The sequence below is a fragment of the Pezoporus wallicus genome, unplaced genomic scaffold (assembly GCF_028554395.1).
Source record: "Pezoporus wallicus isolate ANWC-B61680 ecotype Strahan unplaced genomic scaffold, APGP_CSIRO_Pwel_v1 contig_3573, whole genome shotgun sequence".
Lineage (NCBI taxonomy): Eukaryota > Metazoa > Chordata > Aves > Psittaciformes > Psittacidae > Pezoporus > Pezoporus wallicus.
In genome coordinates this window covers 49,716-66,852 of record NW_026642425.1, presented here as the reverse complement: position 1 = coordinate 66,852, position 17,137 = coordinate 49,716, and the positions used below count along the sequence as shown (strand labels likewise).

Here is a 17,137-nt window from a genome sequence, read left to right as displayed (position 1 = left end):
CACCATTAGGCACAGCAAAAACATCTGCACAAAAACTGAATTCTACCTCACCACCTGAAGAACTGATAAATGTCACTGTGTCATGCAGGACTGATGGGGCACGTGAGGCACTGGGTGCTGAAGGTACATTGTACACATCGTTGTCTGCTGTTTTCTGTAAATGAGGCCTTCAACACAGATAGGAGCAATGTGATGTGGGTTTAAATCAGAAGGTGGATCTGAGCTTGGGCAGAGGAATACAAACTAAGCACCTGAGGAAATGAGCACGCTTTGCTGTCCTGGCTTCACTATAATGGTGGTTAATTCTAAGCTGCTGGTGCAGTTCTCAAACTTGGTGGGTTACAGACCCAGCTGTAGCACTTCTCCATCAAGCTTTGCTGAAAATAAGCTAAGAAGAATCAAAATCTGACTCTAGACCTCTTACCCGTACAACAATGCTGTTTGATGAAGATCACCAGACCAGGCAGTGATTGATAAACAGTCTGTACCCTGCCTAAAATAAATACACTGTATCTAGTTTACCTATCCTGATGCTGCAAAAATGCTGTTTGGGCTTGTCAGTGCTTGTGGCTTTCTCTCACCCCCTCATCACACACTGCATAATAAATGATAAGAAAGCTATCTCTCTAGTTGTTAAGAGGTGGTATTGGATTTTTTTCTATGACCAAAATCTAACTGAACTGTCACAGCCTGACTGGTATGTAATGTTTAGGTCTTATAGCTGTTACTGGAGCCTCTTGCCTTTTCCAGCCAGTCATTTCAGAGGTGCTAAAAGCTGTTGCCTTCATATTAGTTTACTTTCCCATGCAAAAGATTTCCCCATACCCCACTTCTGTAAACAGCTAAGAACTGGCTAAACTTAATTAACTGATTTGCATAAAATATTGTATAGGTGGTCTTGGAATAGAAATATGCCTGAAAACCCACAGAGCAGTATTTTGCAGTATTACCCTCCTTTGCTCAAAGCACTTATTACCCGAAGACTAGCTCTATTATTCTCTCTCTATTCCAGTTATTATTGTTGTGGAATTCCCCTTCCCAATTCCCTTTCCCTTCTTTAGCTGGAAATTATTGTTGTAGTCCACCAAGAAAAGCAACCACAGCATCAGCAATCAGTTTTAAAATTCTCCTTTAGAGGCTGATCAAAACATGAGCTATATGTTTTCAGAGAAGGCAGCAAATGAGGCCCCTCTAGCTATTCAGGCAATGTACTGGGTTAATAGCAACACAGTGATGAGACATGGCAGCAAAACATTAAGGATCCCACTCCTGTGCTGTCCCATAGCAAAGGAACATAAATACTAGAACAGTTGAAGCACTGCAGCTCCTTCTCTGCTCTCTTGAAGACCAATTACACATCCTGTCTTGTAAACTGTAACTTTCGTAAGCAGTAACTTGTGTGCCAAAACTCACTGGATCCCTCTCTTCACTGATTTTGAGTATCTGTCCCCTTACGCATAAAACATCTGTATCTTAAGCATACAGTTCCTTTGAGTGTGCTGTAATACTGTCAGTGGCTATAAAAGTGATACTTGAACTCTGTTCCATCATGACAGATTTGCACTGCACTCAATCTAACCATGCAACATAAGCAGTTACAGCAACAGATCAGGACCACTTTCCTTTTGCTGCCAATCACCAATTAGGGGCAGGCTTATGTTAATATTTTATTCTAAACACTTCAGATTTCTCTTAGAAATATCAGAGAGGTATGTATCATTTATCACAGAGAAACAGGATGAAATTTTTTTATTCCACTGAGGAATGATTACAAAAAACCAGTACACAGATTCTGCCAGTAACAAACATTCAGTAAACATTTTATTTAAATACAGATGATCAAAACATTCAGATACAGGATGCTCACTTGTGCCTGGGCATTTCTGACTGTCAAGCTAGGGACTATATTACAACACACTGATTAGAATCAATGTTTTGGGACAGTTTAGCAAATGGAAAACTCAAATTTTAAAAAGTAATAGCCATTCAAAACTTATGAAAAGACCAATTCAGACCAGTTTTTGAAAGCTTTCCTGCCCCCTATCATTCAAAATATTTTTTTACATATAAAGTTTCATAAAGTCCCCCAGGAAAATCAAATGCTTTTTGTTGAGACCTTCATCTGTTTTATGGTCATGCTTGCTTTTCTGTCCCTTTCTCTAAGGCCTCAAGTCTTCTCTCTCAACTCCCAAGTCTGTAAGACACATAATTCTTCCTATTTCTGTAAGTCTTTTTCAATAGTCACCTATAGAAGACTTAAACACATCTCCAAACACTGTATCTTTCCTAAATAGTTGCTTCTAAAGTAATCTTTGGCTGTTATCTCTGCTACACTTAAAGGCCTCCACTGAAGTCAGTAATACCCAGAAACCTCATCTTGTCAATGCTGCTATACAATTCTGCCTTACAGAACCATCAAGAGTTATGTATCAAGTAGACAGAACACCAAGCTTCAGGTTAAAGTACCTTCTTGTGATCCATTATTCCACAGCTCAAACAAAACAAAAGTTTGCAATCGACAAGATAACTCAGTATAAAGAGCTGTGTTTGTGAACTATTTTCTCTGCTGCAGGAAGCTAACTCATTTCATAAGCATTACAGAAAGGGCCATCTTCTTTCTAGCCCCATAGCTGCAAGTAAAAGAAAAAGCAGCAATAAAAAAAAAATCCCCCAAACCAAAACCAACCAACCAACCACAAAAAGCAGAACAAACTCCATGTTTAGAAGTTGAAGTTTTTTTAACAAGGAAGGACACTTTAAAGCTTTAGTAGATTTGCCATTTCATTCCTTCCACTTTTCCCTTTTCACATGAAGGCACACATGTACATATACACAGATTCCACTCTGGAGTCAGTTTACACTGAAATTAAAACATTTGGTAACCACTGCTGAATGAAATACTCATCTGAAACCCAAGCATCAAAACAGCTGGCAAAAAGCAGTTTACGTAGGCTTAGTTTAAGTTTGAAGTTCTAAACTTCAGTTATCCCCATCTGGATCTGTCCTTTTAGCTTTAAACAGTAGGAAGTACTTAGGACTCTAAAACATTATGAAATACAGTTTGTAAATTGAGGTTTTGATGTTTATTAGGCAAAAGAATCATTTTCAGCAGCCGATTCTTGATTTTTATGATCTACAGTGTGGGCAATGGATCAAATGTGGACATTCTATCAAAGTGTTACAAAATTTTGGGAATGATACAGAATAAGCTGCTGGACTAATAAAAGTATTTTTAAATTTCCTTTGTTTTAAATCTTTTATTTGTCTAGTAGCTCCATTATGGGAAAACTCACCTGCCAGCAAATAAATCATTTTAAAAGTTCACCTTAGTTGCACCAAGGTTTAGAATCATCACCATTCACTCCATAAATATTGAAGGCCAAGACTAATGACCTTTCATACTACACAGGCACTGTTTCCTGGGATTAAGTGACATTGTATGTCCCAACAAACACATAAACAGAAGAGCCGAAGGAAGATAGTGGTTTTCATGACAGCTTTAGCAAGAATTCATAGGTTGCATTGATTATGCCCCAGGACAGGAGAGAACGATGGTAATTCAGATGGGCTCCTCGGAAAAGGTGGATGAGTTTTCTATCTCGTTCCAGCCAGATCTTCACAAAAACTTTTGAGAAGGACTGAAATTCACCACCAATCTGAGCTTGCATGCGAGTTTTTACAACATTCACTGGGAAAAACAAGAATCCAAGCATGGCACCCAACAGCCCTCCGCAGATAAAGTCATTGACCAAATGAGTGCTGTAAGAAGTTGCTTCAGGCAGACACTGTTTAATAGGTCCCCGTAGGCCAAAGAAAAGTACATTACTGGGTCCATTTCGGAGCAGAATAGGCACCAGTCCCCGATAATACTCTCTCACCCCATAGACTTTCAGTACCTTGAAAGCCTGGTAAGTGTTTGTAAATTTATCGTGGTGTTTGTAGTCCTGAAGCAAAGTCTGAACTCGCTCAAAAGGTGTAAGAACAGCTTCTGTGGTCCCTGCAAGCACTGCTGCCATGCTGCAAGTGACTAGTTCAGGAGCATTCGTGTGGCTATGGAGCAGGGATGAGACATCTTCATACAAGCCAAACATTAAAGCCAGTGTTGTTGTTTTCTGCATTAAGGGAGGAAGGATACCACGATAGAGATTTCGAATCCCGTCCTTCTGCAGCTGATGTACTGCATCCTTTGTTTTCAAACCATACAACTGCTGTCGAAAGAGGACCTTCTGGATGGGAAAAGTGATTGCTATATTTGTGAAGGCTGCACAGCAGCCACAAAGATAATGTTTTCCAGAGGTAGCCATTACATCAGTGCTTAGATACTCCTCTGCCTTCTTTGGGGCAGAACCTTCTGAATCCATCATACTGTTTTTCTTGCTACAGTTCATCTCAAGTCTCCTTACCTACATCAAAAAATGAAAAGAAAGAACAGGAGCAGAGCTGTAGGTGACCCTGCAGCTTTTTTTTTCCACACTAGCTGATCATTCCAACAGCACCTGGTATCTTACACCTGATGAAAGCTCATAAAATATGAAGGAGAAAAGTGACAAATACCAGATATGACAGATGTTGTACTGTTTTCTACTCAAGTCTCACAGACCGGAAAAAGTGGCAGTTTTTCCTTTCTACACATTTTCAAATTGAAATAGAAGGAAACTGGGAAGAAAACTGAGATAGGAACTTCACAAGTGCTACATCACAGCTAACAAGAGGAAGCTTATACACTGGACTTCCCCATTCACTGTGCCAAATAATTCAGTGAAAGGCCTACTGTCACGCAAATGAAATATACATCACCAGGATGGTGGTGATGGGAACAAAAGAGAGCCTAAGAATAAATAAACAAATAAATAAAATACATGCTGTAGTATTACAAATTCTGGTTTTCCACTCTGCCTTTCTCTGTGGCAGAAAACATCAGGTAATTTAAGTAACAATTTGTTAGTTGTGGTTTAATCCAGCCAGCAACTAAATATCACATGCTCATTCTCCCCCCTCCGAGAATCAGGGAAGTAAAAGTGAGCTAAAAAGTTTAATAATTAAAAAGATTTTAGAAGTATCTTTTAAGGGGCACCTCTCCACCCCCCCACCCCCCCAAAAAAAAAAAAAATCGAAAAACCCAACAGAGAGAGAGAGGAGCCAGCCTCTGAGCACCATCCCAGCTCCAACCTCCCTCCCCCAGATTTATTGCTGAGCATGACATTGGTATGGAACACCCCTTTGGTCAATGAGGGTCAGCTGTTTTACTTTGTATCCACTCCAAAGTCTTGTACACCCCGAGACTGCTTGCTGGCAAGGCAGCATGAGGAACAAAAGAGCTCTTGACTCTGTGCAATCACTGCACAGCAACAGATAAAACATCCTGGTGCCACCAACATTATTTTCATCACAAATCCACAATACAACCCTGTATCAGCTACTGTGAAGAAAATTAACTCTATTCCAAATCTAATACACAACCGTAATCACAGCTTTAAACAACAAGAAAAATTCTAAGTTTTGAAAATTTCTGAGCATTCCAGTTAATTAATTTGCAGCCTTATCCACAGAGAAAGACTGCTTCCTGAACCCACACTTTGTTTTCATGTTCTGTCAAGAAGTTTAGGACCTTGAGCTTGGCTCAATCTGAGGTTCTGAAGGACACAAAACCAGAGACAGTTCTATCAAATAAAGCAGAGAAGCACTAAAATAATCATTACCAGGCAACACCTGTTCATCACTTAAAATGGGATTACTTGTTCAACAATTATAAAAATCTGTTTTTGCAGCTGATTCGAATACTAACTTTCATTACAGAACAATTTGAGTTAAGTTGGTAACAATCAAGTGAGGCAGGTGCTGGCTTGCAAACTTCACATACCACCTGCCAGCAACCGGCATGACAGTCCCATGATTTCAAAATGGTATTTGAAGCTAATACTTGTAACTGCCATGAGGACCTGATTCTCAAGGTGCAGCCACTACAGGCCTGTTATGTGAAGGATGTGTTGCAGAAGCTATCCAGAAACAAGCTGGATTGCTCAAAGCAACCTGACAGATTATTCTGACCAAGTACACAATTTCTTCCTAAAACAAAACACATATTTACCTTGACTGGAATCTCCCCTACACTTACACGCTATTTAATCCTTTAAGGTCTAGCAAGTGAAAATGCCACTTTAATATTTTACAAAGATGAAGTGTTTCTGTCAATATAAGAAGGAACATAAGAGACAAGGATTTGTATTATATGGCTTATACATCACTATATATGCGGTGGTTTACAGTATTATTCAGATTACTGTAATTCTACTTGTATATACTAAAAAGCCACATTTGAAAATATGCTAGCCTTAGACAGGGGATAGTGGGTCATGTTAACTAACAATGTGGAACAGTCTCATCACAGACAATAACAACACGATTCAGAAGGTCTTTGACAACTAGTCTTTTATATGGGTGACAGCTGACTGAGGCAAAAACCAACAAACAACAAAGACAAAACAAAACTAAGAGAGAGAGAGAGACTTAGTTTCAGAAGCTACATGCTCCTTTTGGTGTAAGTACTGGATGTGTGCAGTATGGAGTTGTTTAGGACTGCAGGATCCTAAACTTTTGAGTTGGGAACTTGCAAGAGCCAAGCACAGCAAGTCCTCCCAGAAGTGTTTATGACAGAACCCTTGTTTTCAGGCACACTTTGTATGGCCTGTACCATCTACAAGTATATCAGCACAGCAGCCATTTTATTACAATTTAACATTAAAAAACACTTCTCAAATAAAAAGAAAGTTGTGAATTAACAAAATTGCCTATATAGGTGAACACCTGAAGCTGCTGCAACATCCCATTTATACATAGAAGTTCCCCTCAATGCAGCACCCAAATTCAGAGTACTCAGAGCAAGGGGGCACATGCAATTCTTTTTGACATCAGGTTCCTTAATCCAAGGTCTGTACATCATATGGTACATATACTTAGTCTCAACCCATTTACCTGCTTAAATCGCCATGGCCTTCAAAATGATGGCAGGTGACCCACTAGGTCTGAAAAAAACAAGGAAAAATAAAGAAAAAGGAATTTGGTATCTGGTATTGCATTATGTCTTTGTATTTCCAATTCCTGCAGGAGACTGCAGTGTTTCCTGTCATCCTGACTGCCATGGAACGAATATGCTGCCTAGGAACTCCTCCTGGCCAAGTCACTGTTTAAGATTACCCCAAACACTTGCTCGATCAGTAAACCAAAGTAGCTCTGCAAACTCACACGCCATCGTGAGAAATGTTCACCCTAAAATACTAACCAAACCCTGAAGGTATGCAGTCAGCACAGAAGGCTGATGGATTCGTCCACTAGTTTCTCCAGCCGATCACCTACTGCGATGTCAAACCCCAGATTACTACCTCCGGCTCAGCGGCCCGCCAACAGCACCGAGCCCCTCCCCAGCCACGCTTCCAAACTCACTGCATTACTGGCGCGGGAGTTACGCGGAGCCACTGTGCCAGGCCAAAACTCGCCGGGCTGACGCCGCTGAAGAGCCCTCAATGCTCTCGACGACGCTGGCAGGGCCGTCCGGCCTCGGCGCCGGTGTGCCGGGGACGTCTGGTTGCGATCGCAGCCGCTCCGGGACACGGCGCCAGGGGACCTAAAAGCAAGAAGCCAAGCACAAGTCAGTACCGCAGCAGCGGAGCAAGTGGGGAGGCCACGAGAGAAAACGCCCGGCCTTCCGTTTGAGTGGCCAGCAGCTCGGCGCTCTCCCGGGCTGGGGGCTGAGGCGTGGCCCCGTTCCCTAAGGCTCTGGGCCCCGAGAGGGAGCTCAAGGTCAGGCCCGCGGCGTGGCGGAGTGGGGGGCGGCGGCTGCAGCCCGCTCCCAACGGAACCACGCTCTCTCGCCCGCCCCCGACACAACGCGCTTGCGCGACCCCCGTGCCGCGCCGAAACGATCCGTTTCGGAGCGCCGGTGGCGGGGCACACCTGAGGACGTACCTGCGGCCGTTGCCATGGCGGCAGCAGAGGGGCGGGAGGGGACCGGAGTCTTTGCCGGCGGGCTGAGCCCCCAGCCACCGCCTCTCGTGCGCGCGCTTGTAACGCAGCCGCACTGCCCGATGCAAGGGATGACGAGGACAGAGGGCGACGAGAAGAGGGCGGGGAAACGTAGCGCCGTCTCCGCTCCACGTGACCTGATGCTCCCCGTCAATAAGGTGACGGTACGTTCCGCGCAAGTGCGGGTTCCATCGTGCGGGGAGCCGGGCTCGTGGGGCACGGGAGCGGATGGGATGGGATGGGATGGGATGGGATGGGATGGGATGGGATGGGATGGGATGGGATGGGATGGGATGGGATGGGATGGGATGGGATGGGATGGGATGCGATGCGTGATGATGCGTGATGATGCGTGGTGATGTGTGATGTGTGATGTGTGATGTGTGATGTGTGATGTGATATGTGATGAGATGTGATATGTGATGAGATGTGATATGTGATGAGATGTGATATGTGATGAGATGTGATATGTGATTGATTTGTGATATGTGATGAGATGTGATATGTGATGAGATGTGATATGTGATGATATGTGATGTGATGTGAGATATGTGATATGTGATGATATGTGATGTGATGTGAGATATGTGATATGTGATGATATGTGATGTGATGTGAGATATGTGATATGTGATGATATGTGATGTGATGTGAGATATGTGATGAGATGTGATGAGATGTGATGTGAGATATGTGATATGGGATGATACGTGACGTGATGTGATACGTGACGTGATGTGATACGTGACGTGATGTGATACGTGACGTGATGATGGGTGGGGTGGGGTGGGGTGGGGCGGAGGTAAGCGCTGGACAGCCGAGCGCTCTCGGGCAGCCCCGTGCGACACATCGGTAGGGCGGGAGGGGCTCTGCTGCCGCGGACGGGGCATTCCCCCTTTGCGGGTGCCGCGAAGATTTCGGGGAGAGAACGGGGGAAAGCCGCGGAGGGGGGCGCTGCAGAACTTGTATCCTGATGTCTTCTTTCCCCAGCTTCGCAGCCCCCAGTGCTGCTCTGGGTTTGTGTAGGTCTCTCCGGCCCTGTTTGTGTGTCCTGGAGAAGCTGTTTCAGGATCGGGTACTGCATCCTGGAGGGGCGGTCCTCAGGAGACCGCAGTCGGGAGAACGCCTGCTAGTTAGCCACGCAGGTCCTGCATGCCGCGTTGTTCCCTCCTAGCAGCAAGACCTGGCCGAACACTCAGCAGCTCTGTGTCGTGCAGCGTGTGCTCCCAGCCGTGCTTTTCATTCACCAGAGGTGCATGTGTCCTCTTGCCCACCGTGCCTCGCTCCTGGGGTCTTACGCCATGTCACTGCGTGGGAGCTGGCAGACAACTCTCCCACGGAGGTGACAGGAGGGGCTGGGACAGGGGAAGCTGCAGTGGGAGATCCATTGTTAGGGGAGGATGGATGTGCTTGTTTACGTGCATCTTTGAACCTTAAACAACAAAGTTTTAAACACCCTGAAAGAGCAGAGACCTCAGAACAGGTTGTTTGGGCATTGCTGACCCATGAATGGGGCTAGCAGGAAAGGGAGGAAGGGAGGGAGGGAGGGACAGGGGTGATGGTGGATGGAGCACACCATAGGATGAGTGCTGAGCGCCCCTTGGTCAGATCCCATGTCTACCTGAGGTGTGCCAGCCTGCTACCTTGGGCCTGCTCCTGTACAGTTCTGTCCCTGGAGAGGTATGTTCAGTGGGGACTTGCATGTCACTGTCAACATGGGGTCCCTGCCCTGAGCTGTCTGGACACACCACTGACTCTGTGTCTTGTCCTTTGCAAGTGCTGGTGGAGGTTGGTAGCCTGCCAGTGTAGCTGTGGCAGCTCATCTTAGCCTACCTGTGCCTCCCTGACCTGGGCTGCTGCAGCTTGGTCTGCACGGCCTGGTATGAGTTCATCCTGAGCCTGGACAAAACAGGAGATGGCTCTGCCTGGGGCTGCCTTGAGCACAGATACCCCAACTGGCCTAACCAGCCTGTGGAGCCACAGTCCTGGAGAGAGGCCTTCAAACAGCACTACCTGTCCTCCACAACCTGGACCAAAAACATGCAGGATGTGCAGTCCTCCAGCTGCGTCTCTCTCAGAGGAGGAAGGGCTGGTGCCAGCTCTGTGTTAGCATAGGGGCTGAGTTCAGCAGGCTCCAGGCAGCCCTTGGCACTGCCAGCCCCACCTTGTGCTGCTACCTGGTGCACATGAGCAGAGCAAGGTGCTGCTGAAGGTGCCTGTGGAGGCTGTGGGGCAGGCCAAACTGGGGGATGTGGCACTGCTGGCAAGCATTGACTGTCCCACTGTTCACTTCCACAATGTGGTCTTCATGCTGTCCCGCTTCTCCTAGGTGCTCTACAAGGTGAGGCTTGGCAAGGCAGAGTCATGGGGATGGCGAGGTCACCAAAGAATTCCCTAGGATTCCAGAGGATTCCGGAGGCCACCTGAATTCCCTGGGTGTTCAGAGGGCACACCCAGGAGTTCTTGGACTCCTTAACACATAGGGGCTCGGAGGCTTTATCCTTCAAATGTCTCCACTTGATTACAGATTGCCACAAATGCCACAAAAATGTCTTTGTGTAATAAAGCAAATATAAATATCTATCAGGCTATTACCGATTACTAGCAGCGATTAGTGATACAGTACTAATCGATAGTATGGCAGCAATCAGTAATAGCAACAATCTTATAGCAACAACCAATAACAGTAGCAAACAAGTGGGTAAATATTATTACAGGTTACTGCAAACTTACCACTAATACAATAACAGATATGCTTATGATAGGTTACTTATGTAGATAATATAATACACTTATCAGGAGAATTAGATTTCAGAAGGGATCAAACCAGCTGTGAATTAGGAGAGGTCATTGTTGTGGTGTAAACTAGAGGATTTATTAGTGGTTGAATGGTGATCAAATTATAATTAGTCAGTGATTGCATAATAATTAAATGGTAGTAAAATTATGATTAAGCAATAATCAAATGGTAATGAAACTGATTTGACAATGATTTGACACTGATTTAAATGATTTAAACAATAATTTAGATGGTGGTCGAGCACTACTGCTTACTATACTTTTAAATACACAACAGCTGGATATATAAATGTAATCAATATAGAACATACTTTTAGGGAGGCCTACTGTAAAACATTGCTTACCTCGTTATGATACCTCATATCATATTACCTCTTATCAGATGCCATATTAAGGAGTCTTTCAGGCCGAGGGAGTAATCTTGAGAGGCATGCCTCCTTGAGGGAGGTCACCGCAGTGCAACCCTAGAGGAGGACTCAAAGTGATGGACTTGTCAACCCCCACTCTTTGTGTAGGTGCACAGCTATAGCAGTTTTTGTTTTGTTAGCTTTAACCGTTTTCTCAGCTCAGGCTGGCACTGTTAGCTCCTGATAAGACCTGATCTAGCTAGTCCCTGAGGAGGTCTGGCCTGGCACTGTTTGCACTGCAGGTTTGACTTTAGTCATGGCTGTTTGTGCTACCTGGACCAAAGCGCTGTTCACTCGATCAGAGTGGGTGTGTCTGTTACTCCATTTAGAAGGGAGCCCAGCCATCCCAGGGGCAGGAGAGCAAACTGAATCAACCCCAGAAGGGGGGCCAAAGGAAAAGTATATGCAGGATGGGACATTCTCAGAGAGAGGCTTAATTTTGGATAAAAAGTCTGTTTTAAGGGGCTGTAGCACACCACCACTTCAAACAACCAGTAAATGCTGTTGATTTAAATTTTTCACCTGCAGCAGCTAATAATGATGGGTTTTGTTCTTTCAGAGTGATTTTATTTTTATGGCCTGTTTCCACTTTTCCAGATGATAGGTTGCCATTGCAGTCCCTTGTATGTTTCACCTGTTGGTGGTATCTCAGGATGTCTTTAGTACCCAGCTGCACTTCAGAGATGCATCTGTGCTTCTCAGGGATGTTTCTGGCTCCCAGGCTGGTGGGCATTTTCCTTTGTTCTGTGATATTCCCCTTCTCACCAGCCACCTTTCCAACTGTCCATGTGGCGAGGTGTGAGCAACCTAAGAAGCTGGGTGTACAAGAAGTACCCCGGGAGCTGGCAGTCCTTACAGTGTGCACCACATCAGCCCCTCTGCCCCAAAAGCTTGATGCTGTTGATGTGCACTCTGCCTCAGCCTGGGCTGGGAGCCCTCAGCTGGGATATCCAGGGTCTTCTGTATACCTAAGGCAGAACACAGTATTGTGGGCTTAGCCCTCTTGCCGTAGTCTACCCTGATAAGGCTTTGGTCCCCATGGACAGTTGCTGACTGGTCTAGAGTGGGATATGCCCATCATGAATGCTGCACCCATGGGCTGTGCCTCCAAAAAAAAAAGACTTTCCTTGTGATAAGTTAGCCCATCATTAGCTATAATGTACACTTTCATTTCCTTTTCACAATTTTATGATATCACATATAATATCATAGAATCACAGAATAGTTAGGGTTGGAAAGGACCTTAAGATCATCTAGTTCCAACCCCTCTGCCATGGGCTGGGACGCCTCACACTAAACCATGTCATCCAAAGCTCTGTCCAGCCTGGGGTTTAACACCACCAGGGATGGAGTATTCACAATTTCCTTGGGCAACCCATTCCAGTGCCTCACCACCCTTACAGTAAAGAACTTCCTCCTTATAGCCAATCTAAACTTTCCCTGCATAAGTTTTAACCCGTTACCCCTTGTCCTATCACTACAGTCTTTAATGAAGAGTCCCTCCAAGCACCCTGTAGGCCCCTTTCAGATACTGGAAGGCTGCTATGAGGTCTCCACGCAGCCTTCTCTTCTCCAGGCTGAACAGCCCCAACTTTCTCAGCCTGTCTTCATATGGGAGGTGCTCCAGTCCCCTGATCATCCTTGTGGCCCTCCTGACTTGTTCCAACAGTCCCATGTCCTTTTTATGTTGAGGACACCAGAACTGCGCACAATACTCCAAGTGAGGTCTCATGAGAGCAGAGGGGCAGGACCACCTCCTTCAACCTGCTGGTCATTCTATCATATGTAAATCAGTTTGAAAGTCCTCAGGAGAAAGATAACGCACTGGCACATGGTGGGAAAACTGAGTTGCAAATCTGCTGAAATAGTCCCTGTTTGTCCGTGGCCACATGCTGGGTTGCTAATGCAGACATGTGGTGTCTTGCTCAGTAATATCTCCTGCATTTGGCTGGTCAGTGTGGCTGCATTTCGCCTTTCAGACTGTTGCTCTGGTCTCCATGTGCAGCTGCAGTTGGTGAAATGAAGGCATTTCCCCACAAAGCCATCAATGAAAAATCATAAAAAGCAAACTTACAGCAATCTTACTGGCAGTCATAAGAACCCTGCAAGTTGCAATTTCAGAAAGGTTTTCACAAGCAGCCTCTCAGAAGCTTATTTGATTGTATCTCTGTTTATTAGCGCTTTTTAATTAGAAAATGGAAAGCTATGATTAAGTCTGGAGCAGGCTAGTGGTCTGAAGGGATTTCTGTGTTACTGTCTTGGGGTACAAATAAGTGCATTTCAAAACCTTTCTGCAGTATGACCACTTCTGAGGTTGCTCAAGGCTGAAAGCAGATGTTAGGACTGTATGTTGGCTGCAGACTCTGGATATCTGTAAAATTGCCCCAGCTCACTTGTCACAAGCTATTTTCAGTCTGCTTTTAATGTGGTGCACCAATCAAGGAAGAGAAAATAATGATTTAAGAGATTCTTGTCAAATTAGGAGCACTGTGAAACTCCAAGCACACTACTCAGCTTTTCTCACCTCTGTACCTTGTTGCATTACAGTTCGCCTTTTCAGTAGATAAGCAGAGATACTTGGCCATGCACAATCATCCTGGTGGTATGCCAGCACCCAGAAATTGCTATATGTATTGCTTAACAAAGTAGAAAAGTCATGGTAGGGATGGCTCACAGTTCTGCAAGCACCAGCAAGTCAGATGGTTAACCACAGTGAGGGAACAAGGAATTGATTGTGTCTCTGCCACCGCAGTGTCACAACATAATGCCTGTGCAACAGTATGGCACAAAATTTTACATTCTTTGCTTTGCACTTGATACATTGTGGGTGCAGCATCCTTCACCAATTATGCTAATGGCTCAGGGGAGAATTGTAGCTCTCCAGGTCACCCATGTAATGTTTGATGTCGTCTTAACTTCTGATTCACCCAGTAAACCCATGAGTCCATTAACAATGCCCAATGGCCAATATGCATCTCTGAAGTTGCAAACTACTGTGTAGAGAGTGTTGCTAAGGTTTAATGATCTTGGCACATCAGGCCCTGTCCGCTCCTTCTTGTGGCTGCTGGGCCTCCCTGAGCAACTGTTTAACCACATTAAAGTGGCTTAAACCACTTAAACATTGAAGTGATAAACCACGACAACTGCAAAGCTGTGTCTTGCCTGTGAAGTTAAGGAAATGTTGCCAGCACAGAAGAAAGTCAGTAGATATCACTTGTTGCAAGATACTTGCTAACTCGGCTTGCAGCACTGCATCTATGTCTGTGTGAACTTGTTTTTGTGACACCTGACTGCATATTGTGAGCATGAGCTTGTTTGCTGTGGAAAGACTTGATGTCCAGGACCACTTTTTCTTGCTTTGTGCAATGAACTCACTTTGTGCTTACTCTCCAGACAAGCTCAGGCTATGTCCAGTTAGACAGTTGCAACTTTGAAAATGGGCAGCTGCAGATCCATGCACCAGGGACGTGCCAGGTGAAGTTCTGCACTTTCAGCCAGTTCAGCATCTACCTCCACAGCATGGCCCTCTGCATCCTGGAGAGCTGCGAGTTCACCAGCAGTGGGACTGCCTCTGTAACTGTGAAGGGCTGCCCAAGCTCTGACTGTAACTGGGCCTGCAGCACCTGGCCATGCTGGCCAATCCCATGCAGTGTCCATACGGGAGCCCAACCCAGCTGGCTGCCCTTTGGCCAAGCAGGATGGCTGTGAGGGAATCACTGCTGGGGCCAGTGAGAACACTTGAGATTGTTGTAGGGTAAGGACAAAGCAGCTTCCTCTCTGCTGTTGGTGCTCAAGCCCTGCTTGGCTCAGCCCAGGAAGGCACTGAATTCAGAGATGGCTTGCAGGCAGCAAAGGAGGAGGAATCCCCAGCCCTCAACTCAAACTCTAGTGACAGTGACTTAAACAGCAACAATGCAGAGGATGCTCAGGCTGCCTACAAACTGCCCTATCAAGCTCACAGTCTGAGTGACACAATTGCTAATGTTACGGACAGCAGGTTTCAAAGCAACAGACTGCACACTCTTCAGAGGGACCTTAAACTCAAGTCTCTGCAGCAGGAGCTGCAGCAGGACAAGGAGGCCCAGTCTTTGGCCAACTCTCTGCAAGGCTGCATCATCTGACAGTGCCTTTTCAGGGATGGGAAGGGAGGACTATTCATTTATTCACAAGGGCAAGCAAAACTGGAAGGAAACATCTTCAGGGATCTTACCTACGCAGTGTGCTACATACAGAACAGAAAGGTGCTGTGAAGACTGCTGTGAGCCCTCTTCCCTCTCCCTCCTGCTCCACTGTCTCCTTTTCTATGCATTGCCTGTGTTAACCAGCCCAAATGAAAGGCAGGTCACTTGCAGCCACCTGCTTTCTTCATGTAATTGCAATTGGAGATGTTAACTTGGTGGCATGCTGGGGTCATGTAGTCAGGCCTGCTCTACCTGTAAATTAAACTCTCACCCTATAAAAGTGCTGCAAATCACATACCACAAATGCAGGGACTGCAGGACTGTGGTGTCAGCCTCTGGTCTTGACAGTTGCCGTGGCCAGATGTGGCTGCTTCAGGAGACCCTCAGGGGAGGGATTTTGGCTCAGGACATGTGCTGGAGGCTGAACTGAGGTTTTCTCTCAGCACAGTGCTTGCCCAAAGTTCACCTCTGTGCCTGTGTTCCTCTTCAGACAGGAACAAGGACTGGGGTGATAAAAATCCCCCAGTGTGAGGGAAGCTGTGGAAGATCATCTCCAGCCCAGAGCAAGACCATCCCCACTGCTTGGTCAGGGCAGCTCAGGATCTGGGCCCACTTTTCAGTTTATTGCTTTTAAAGACTGCAAAGAAAAGTTTTGTGCAAGGGAAGGTGGGGGGATGTTTTTCCAGCTGACTCTGGGAAAGGGTGCTGCTGTGATTTCTGCTAGCTCCTCATCTGCAGTCCCCACCCAAGATCACTGTTCCTGTGCAGAAACACCTTGTTTCTTGCCAGTGGAAGACCCCTCCTTTATTTCCAAGGAATACCTGTATCAAAGGTGCCATCCTGAAGGCTGACCCATGGACATAGTAGTAGCAGGAGGGAGTGGAGGCTGAATTTAGCTCTTCAGCAGCTCTGAGATGCTATGGGGCTGTTTTCATAGGAGTTAGGCTGGCAACAAATGCAGATCCAGCATTTTGGCCTCTCTTCCGTTGTTCTCTTTCGTTTGCTTTCAGTTTGCTCAGCAGCCTGGTTTTAACTGGTGGCAAATGGGAGGGAGATGCGGCCAGCCCAGCTGCTGCTCTCAGTGAGAATTTGCTCAGCTAGGAATTAGACCAGAGGCTGTTGTTGAGAGATGGGTATCAGAGCACCAGCCAGTGGGAGGCAGTGGAATGCATGGATGTGAGATGGGAGCAGGGTGATACACGAAGTGGGAGTGTGGTGGAGCTGGCAAGGGCTCGATGTCCTTGCACAGCCAGGACCCTCCAGTGCAGGGCAATCCTGGGCCAGGGTTTGGTGTGTGGGACCCAGCTCGGGCAGGTGCCTGCATTTCTTGCCTCTTGTAGGTGCCTCCCCAGGCAGCCAAACGTGTGTTCCTGGAGGATTGCCTCTAGGATGGTTTCACAGCTTCTCTTCCTTCACACCCTTGCAGCTGCTGGTGGAAGTGTGGATGTCCAGTATGAGCACATTGTGTGTTCTTCCTGCCTGGCCCTTCTTTCTAGAGGTCGGCACACGTCACACCAGGCCCTGCAGCCCACAAGCAGTTTTCTATACCCTGGGCACTGCTGGTAGTCTGCACTACTCTGGCAGGGTGGTAGGGGCTTTCCTCAGCTGCCAGGCCTTGCCTGAACAGGCAGCCACAGCCACTGCCCCAAGCAGGCAGCAGTGAGAGGAGGGACAGCCATGCTGGGGCAACCAAGGACAGCGAGGACACAGCTGTCTGGCCAGAGAAGATGG

At 46.2% G+C, this 17,137-nt stretch overlaps 2 protein-coding genes across 5 annotated transcripts; one reads left to right on the top strand and one right to left on the bottom strand.

The window, feature by feature from the left end:
• Nucleotides 1-1,808: 1,808 nt before the first annotated feature.
• On the bottom strand, nucleotides 1,809-7,998 carry SLC25A51 (solute carrier family 25 member 51). Of its 4 annotated transcripts, none has more exons than XR_008975062.1 (3): nucleotides 7,280-7,745; nucleotides 3,394-4,403; nucleotides 1,809-2,630 (listed from the first exon to the last, which is right to left on the bottom strand). XR_008975062.1 is itself a non-coding variant. In XM_057430490.1 (3 exons), exon 3 carries the CDS (start codon nucleotides 4,386-4,388, stop codon nucleotides 3,489-3,491), a length of 900 nt encoding a protein of 299 aa, XP_057286473.1. In that variant the 5' UTR covers nucleotides 4,389-4,403; nucleotides 7,280-7,621; nucleotides 7,963-7,998; the 3' UTR covers nucleotides 3,165-3,488. The 4 variants fall into 4 exon arrangements, 3 of the variants coding, with proteins under 3 accessions (XP_057286473.1, XP_057286474.1, XP_057286472.1); XM_057430490.1 differs by lacking the exon at nucleotides 1,809-2,630 and adding an exon at nucleotides 7,963-7,998 and having other exon boundaries at nucleotides 3,165-4,403; nucleotides 7,280-7,621; XM_057430491.1 differs by lacking the exon at nucleotides 1,809-2,630 and adding an exon at nucleotides 6,973-7,022 and having other exon boundaries at nucleotides 3,165-4,403.
• Nucleotides 7,977-16,765, top strand: FBXO10 (F-box protein 10). Its single transcript, XM_057430459.1, is given in 7 exon segments — nucleotides 7,977-8,183; nucleotides 9,684-9,699; nucleotides 9,797-10,093; nucleotides 10,096-10,176; nucleotides 10,179-10,360; nucleotides 14,619-14,798; nucleotides 16,417-16,765. Coding segments are annotated over 7 exon segments (1,038 nt in total). The 3' UTR covers nucleotides 16,492-16,765.
• The last annotated feature ends 372 nt before the right edge of the window (nucleotides 16,766-17,137 follow it).